The 7,132-nt window shown below is 41.6% G+C and overlaps 2 protein-coding genes across 2 annotated transcripts; both read right to left on the reverse strand.

Moving 5' to 3' along the window:
* Positions 1–3,685: 3,685 nt before the first annotated feature.
* Positions 3,686–4,444, reverse strand: LOC149174014 (uncharacterized). The gene has a single exon (XM_089419136.1). It carries the CDS (start codon positions 4,442–4,444, stop codon positions 4,025–4,027), a length of 420 nt encoding a protein of 139 aa, XP_089275262.1. The 3' UTR covers positions 3,686–4,024.
* On the reverse strand, positions 3,686–6,880 carry LOC149174013 (uncharacterized). Its single transcript, XM_089419135.1, has 2 exons — positions 5,717–6,880; positions 3,686–5,563 (listed from the first exon to the last, which is right to left on the reverse strand). The coding sequence occupies exons 1-2, from the start codon at positions 6,677–6,679 to the stop codon at positions 5,252–5,254; spliced, it is 1,275 nt and encodes a 424-aa protein (XP_089275261.1). The 5' UTR covers positions 6,680–6,880; the 3' UTR covers positions 3,686–5,251.
* Between the last annotated feature and the right edge of the window lie 252 nt (positions 6,881–7,132).

A 7,132-nucleotide genomic window follows, 5' to 3' on the forward strand; every position in this document is an offset into this window, starting at 1 on the left:
GGGTGCAACACGATGCAGCACAGTGAGGTGCAGCATGATGACGAGGTGCAACACAATGATAGGTGATGGAGTCACCTTGGAAAATCAGTTGAAGTAGCATGTCTTCAACTGAGTTTAGCTACGTCATATATCATCTACTTAGAGATGATCTATGCTCATACTTAGATAAGTCAAAGTGTTGACTTGTGTTGTATATGTACTATCTCTCTCTCTCTCTCTCTCTGTTGAACTATTGAAGAACATATAAGAAGAATTGATCGAGGGTTTCTCCACATTGGGGTTTGTCCGTGGCTAGCGCCACATCTTGTGTCCTCTTGTCTTGGCTTGTCTTTTGCGATCTATGTTTATGTTCTATCTGCAATTTACTTTAATGCTGATGTGATTGCTAATCTAGGAAAATTGAAATAAATTGCTCTAGGGATAGAACATACCTAAAATTAACAGTTCAGCTTGTCCCATGGATTACCTTCACTTTTATTTGAATCCATCTCATACTTGACAGCAATAGAATTTGAAAAGATTAAAAAGTTATGGATTTTTGTGTGATGAGATTGCACTTCTTTTTTGTAATGAGCTTTGCAACAAACTGACATGCATACTTATATCCCCCATTGGTAGCGTATTACAGTACCTGAGATTTTAGCGAATGAATAGTTTAAGAAGGGTTACAAGCCACCTAAGTTCCAAGAAGAAAAGGAGATAATTCGAATGAAGTAGATGCTGTTTTTAATGATTCAGAAGTAGGATCTTGTGTGTGAAATGTTGTTTTCCAAATTCTGAATATTCAAGGAACAATCTTTTGACTAGGTTTTTGCTACTTCTTTTAATTAGGATCATCTTGTCATGGAGAAGAAAGAGACACAGTCTGTGTTAATGAATGCATTTGAATTTATCTCCATGTCACAAGGTCTCAACCTCAACAATTTGTTTGAAATGCTTATTGTATGCTATGTAAGGCCACCGCAAGCTATTGTGTTTGAATTACTATAAGAGTTGTTCTATACCCTGTGATGGAGAAGATCCCTGAGTATGTGTTTTTGTCTTTCTATTACTGAATGTAGAGAACAATTAGTTTTTCATAGCTCCAGGATATATTACAAATTAAAAAGTATAAAAACAACCAGTTTAGCATAGATCCACATTAACTTTGGACTTACATTCTAACATAGTTTACTTCAACTTTAGATATGCCTGTGTTAAATTTTGATTTGCTTAAACTTTAGAAGGATCAAACAAAGCGAACTGTAAGGAGTGCCAAGAAAAATGGATACCTCTGATCACCCAATAGATCTGGGATAATATGGCTCCGAGCTTGTATAATCTCCATCTATCGTTTTATGATAGATCTGGATTAATAAGGATCTAAAGCTATTAAGGAAATTGAGTTAGAAAATACCAGATGTACAGAGGTGGTTGTAAGAGACTCTTCTATTTCAGGAATCAAATTTTCCCAAATCTGTGTAACCAAAGGAAAAGGTAATCTTGTTGGCTTGGACCCGGTGGTTTTGAACGGCCTTAATGATCATAAACCACCAAGGCCCAAGCCAATTGTTAGATGCTACTAGACCAACAACAAATGCTTCTTGTGATAGTACAATGCAAGGGAAAAGTGATGCCCCTTCTGCTACACGAATATAATCACAGTATTGTTGCAATCCTACATCTCCTATTTCCTTCTCTTCTTCTGCAATCAATTGCCCTGTGTTAAAGGAAATATCTGCTACACTTTCTTCTCTAACCAGTGCACTTGCACTCTGTGTCCTGGGAAGTTCTAATGGGTTTATGTTAGTTTGTTGAGATCAAACTGAAGCAGGATAATTCACTGGGTTAGCAGAAGTCATGGCTTCCCTGTGCGCATTAACAAGTTGCTTTTGTCCTGCTGTTAATATTTGCTCATAGCTCCCAGCTTCCTTGATTTATCCACCTTCCATGACCTGTGAAGATAGATGAGATATGCCACCATATTCAAAACTCCAGAAGGAAGAGTAACTTGTAAGAAACCACGACATTTCATAAAGTGAATTTTCTGATTGAGTCCATAGAAGATAGATTATGTGTCTACCAGGATTTTATCGACGGTAGGAAGAAATTCCACTTGATGTGTGACTAATACTATTGTTTTCATTGTCAATGCTCCCATCACACAGTCCTGCAAGTAATTTAAGTTTATAAGAATCATACATTCAATCCCTATTTTCAATTGTTTCAAAACTGAATACTCCCTTTATGCATATCAAAGAGCAAGAAATCAACTCAGACAAAACCAAAAAATCAAGTCACAAAACAAAATGATTTCTCACATTAAATAGAGTTGAAGGTGTCATCCAATAGATAAATGTCGGCATCATTATATACTGCTCTGGCCAACTGAATCCTCTATTTTTGTCCTCCACTCATATTCAATCCTCTCTCCCCAATCTCTGTTATGTCTCCATGAGCAAAACTCTCTATATCCTGGTCTAATGTACAATCTTTTATTGCCTTCATGTACTGAATTTTGTCCATTGGTTTCCCATAGAATATGTTATCTCTGACAGTCCCACTCTGAATCCAAGCTGTTTGTGCCAAGTAGGCAACACTACCATATACTTGAACCTGCACGCAGTGCAATCAAAAAGTTTATGAAAGAATTTCTATATAAATATATGTGCTACAAAACACACTAAAGAAAGCAAAGAAACTGCATCTAAAATTTTGTTGAACTATGAAATGGTTACTGCTGCTCAAGAATAGTTTATGTTCAACTTACATCTCCTGAAATTTTCGGGATTTCTCCAAGAATTGTATAAATCAGAGCAGATTTCCCTGATCCCACTGAGCCACAAATTGTTTCCTTTTCTCCCTCTTTTAATTTGCAGATTTATTCCCTTCAATGTTGGTTTTGGCAGTGAAGACTCTGGATCCCAACTGAATATAACTTGATGAATTTCGATGGTATACTGGGATCCAGCGAGTGCTTTCCTCACACCAACATCTTGTCTCAGCTCATCATCTTGTAATAACTTGTCCAGACGATCTAGGGAGACTTTAACTTGAATCAATATAAGCCAGAACGTCAGGTAACACTCTCGGTGGCTCTTGCATGACACATAATATTGCAAGACTGTAAATATGGTCATGGCAGTTAACGGTGGATCACATATGATAGCATACCCTGCAAAAACTATAGATGCAGTAAATGATAGGTGACAACCAGTAGAGTACAGTACCATATGTTCTATTAACCTGTGCAGAAAACAACCATTTGAGCTCGACAACTCAAAGATTTTCTATCAAGTCTTTGAATTTTTCTTCCCATGCTTGTCGTTTGATTAGTTTTTATACTATTAAGAATTTCAGATGTTATTCTGAGTCGCTTATCCCATATGCAGTCATGAACTCAGCTTGGCACTTCTGGAGGACTTTTGCAAAAGTCCTCCAGAAATGTTTAGAATGACAGTGAGAATGATGATGAGCAACCTGGAATAGTTGCCCATCCAACTGTGGCAAAAATATGCCAATGGCTACACATTTGCAAAGGGATGGTCCAACCCCAATGCAGCCACAATAAAAACAACATGAATCAGTAATTCGGACCTTGGTATACCGTATGCATTGCGGGCTAGATTTAACTGATTATCAATAGCATCATACACAATATTCAAATATGGCCGTTACCAAAACTTCAATTCCCCAGCTTTGAGATGGTAGAACTGCTTTAATTTATTTTCATTTTGATAAAAATTACGTGAACCATGTAAATAGAAAAGCTCCATTCCATCAAATAATAATTAATAACAACGCCATACATATTTTCCAGTGTTATGCCTACCCCTTACAAAGATAAATCTTCCTTCTCATTGCGAACACCGCTTCTGTTTGCTTCACTTTTCCGGCTTCTTCTTGCTTGGTTTTTCACGTAACTAGCATTCCTACCTTTAATCGTCGGCGAAGCTCGTCCCCCTCTTACTCCCACAACAGACACTGTAATTTGGGACATCCAGAGACATCGATATCCTCTAAGCACCTACGAACATTCAGCACTCTAAGCCTTGTCAACTGCCATAACCCCCTTACGCTCTTCAGCTTCACATAGTCGTCTGCGTAAAACTCCTCCATAGATACCAAAGTTTCCATTACATTGTTCAACATCTTCCACGTCTTCTAGCTGCAAGCACCTACGAACATTCAGCACTCTAAGCCTTGTCAACTGCCATAACCCCCTTATGCTCTTCAGCTTCACATAGTCGTCTGCGTAAAACTCCTCCATAGATACCAAAGTTTCCATCCTCGGCAGCTCTTCTAACTCCGAGCACCCATCAACATTGAGCTCCCGAAGCTTTGTACACTGCTCCAACCCCCTTATGCTCTTCAGCTTCACACAGTCGTCTGCGTAAAACTCCTCCATAGATAACAATGTTTTCATCCTCTGGCAACTCTTCTGACCCCGATCACCCATCAACATCTTCTAACTCCGATCACCCATCAACATTGAGCTCACGAAGCTTTGTACACTGCTCCAACCCCGTTATGCTCTTCAGCTTCACACAGTCGTCTGCTTAAAACTCCTCCATAGATAACAATGTTTCCATCCTCGGCAACTCTTTTAACTCGTAGCACCCACCAACATTGAACGCCCGAAGCTTTGTACACTGCTCCAACCCCCTTATGCTCTTCAGCTTCACACACTAGTATGCCTGAAACTCCTCCAAAGAGGTCAACGTTTCCATCATCGGGAGCTCTTCTAACTCCGAGCACTCACCAACATTGAGCTTCCCAAGCTTTGTACACTGCTCCAACCCCCTTATGTTCTTCAGCTTCACACAGTCGTCTGCGTAAAATTCCTCCATAGATGCCAAAGTTTCCATCCTCGGCAGCTCTTCTAACTCGGAGCACTTACAACATTGAGCACCCGAAGCTTTGTACACTGCACCAGGCCCCTTATGCTCTTCAGCTTCACACAATCGTTTGCGTGAAACTCCTCCATATAGATAACAATGTTTCGATCCTCGAAAGCTCTTCTAACTCTGAACACCCACCAACAGCTCCCGGAGTTTTGTACACTGCTCCAACCCCCTTATGCTCTTCCGCTTCACACACTCATATGCGTGAAACTCCTCCAAAGAGTTCAACGTTTCCATCCTCGGTAGCTCTTCTAACTCCAAGCACCCACCACAATTGAGCTCCCGAAGCTTTGTACACTGCTCCAACCCCCTTATGCTCTTCAGCTTCACACAGTCGTCTGCGTAAAAGTCCTCCTTTTATAACAATGTTAATCCTCCTTATATAACAATGTTTCCATACTCTGCAACTCTTCTAACTCGGAGCAACTAGCAAGATTGAGCACTCGAAGCTTTGCACACAGCTCCAACCCCCTTATGCGCTTCCGCTTCACACAGTCATCTGAGTAAAACTCCTCCAAAGAGGTCAATGTTTCCATACTTGGCAGCTCTTCCAGCTCACAGCACCGGCCAACATTTAACGGTCTAAGCTTCCCTGTATGCTCCAATCCATGTATGCTCTTCAGTTTCAGACAACTCTGTATAATCAAAACCTCCAAAAATTCTGCCAGCTGCAAAGGTACCTGCAAATATTCATGGTTCAACGACAAGAAAGATTTTAGAAAACCGTTGGCTGGTCAATCTGCAAACAAGACGTTCGATTTCTATTGAGACGTTGTGGCGCGATATTAATATCGCCTAAACATAGCAAGATAACACTACAAATTTCTAATTACCTGTGATTGGTTTTCAGTTTGCCACAATGTATTGAGATCGCTCACACTTCTAGATGCCTTAAATTTTTCACTGACATCCAGGAAGGCAGGGAAGAGTCCGGACAGTTCCTCCAACGGAGCTATAAGATCTCTGGTAACACCATCCTTGTAGAAATGCGTTCCATATCTGGCAACTCCACCATCCCCAAAATGCGCTCCACATCTGTCCTGTAGATTTTGAAAACCCCGCCTTCCATTCCAGCTTGATCTGTTCTCACCCATTGCGCACCTCCAGCTCGAAACCGTGTTTGTTTGCAACTTCCGCAAGTGCGTTTCTCCAATTTTGAATGGTGTGTTGGAGTCATATCGCGGCGTCACTTTATCACTTATCTTTTCTTCCAGTGTTTTCAGGTCTTGAGCATACTTTCCCTTTGTCCACCGAATATCTGCAGGCGTGACACGGTAAAACACAGGGATAATAGGAATATTTGACTGCAACATCATTACGAGTTCATCTAGGCACCAAGGTGATTCAGCATGATTAGGGGAGATGATCGCCACATGGACGGAGGTGGTTTCAATAGCATATTCTATTTGGTGAAGAAAATTGTATCCGGTTTGCATTTCAGGTTGATTCAGAAATGCCCTCAAACCTTTGTCGGGAAGACGAAGGTAGAGAGACCTGGGGAAGCTTTTCTTGACATCAACACCTCTATGGTTGATGAAAATGTCGTACCACTGAGCAGTGGTGGAGGCGGAGGCAACGGTAGAGACGGATACACCCATTGTGACGGTGGAGGCGCATGGATCGGTGGAGCAGCATGCACCCACTGCGGCGCTGGAGGCGGACGCAGCTGTGGAGGAGGATGCAGCGCTCGAGGCGGATACACCCAGTGCAGCAATGGATACGCATGGTTCGGTGCAGCAGGATGCACCCACTGCCGCGTTGGAGGCGGAGGTAGGGGTGCAGCAGGATGAACCCATTGCAGTGTTAGATGTGGCGGCAATGGTGGAGGAGGATGCAGCGGTTTGCCAATTGGTAAATAGAGATAGGATGGGATGGTCAACACAAATTGCAGGGCACGAAGATGAATTAGGGTTTTTGAAAGCCTGAGCTTAAAAGCCTGAAGCGATAAAGATGAATTAGGGTTTCGGAAAACCTGAGCTTAAAAGTCTGAAGCCTTCCGGTGTGTATATATACATCCAACGTTAATACAAGCGCTGTCACCGTGGTTAATGGGCGGTTATGCACCCACTCGAGCAATTGGTAAATAGAAATGGGACGGGATGGGATGGTCGACACAAATTCCAGGGGACGAATAGGAATTAAGGTTGTTGAAAGCCGTGAGGTTAAAAGCGTGAAGCAATAAAGATGAATTAGGTGTCTCTGAAAACCTAAGCTTAAAAGTCTGAGGCGTGTCGGGTGCGTATATATAC

Source organism: Pinus tabuliformis, chromosome 4_1, assembly GCF_031772625.1.
Source record: "Pinus tabuliformis cultivar Carrire ecotype Pingquan chromosome 4_1, CPIR1, whole genome shotgun sequence".
Lineage (NCBI taxonomy): Eukaryota > Viridiplantae > Streptophyta > Pinopsida > Pinales > Pinaceae > Pinus > Pinus tabuliformis.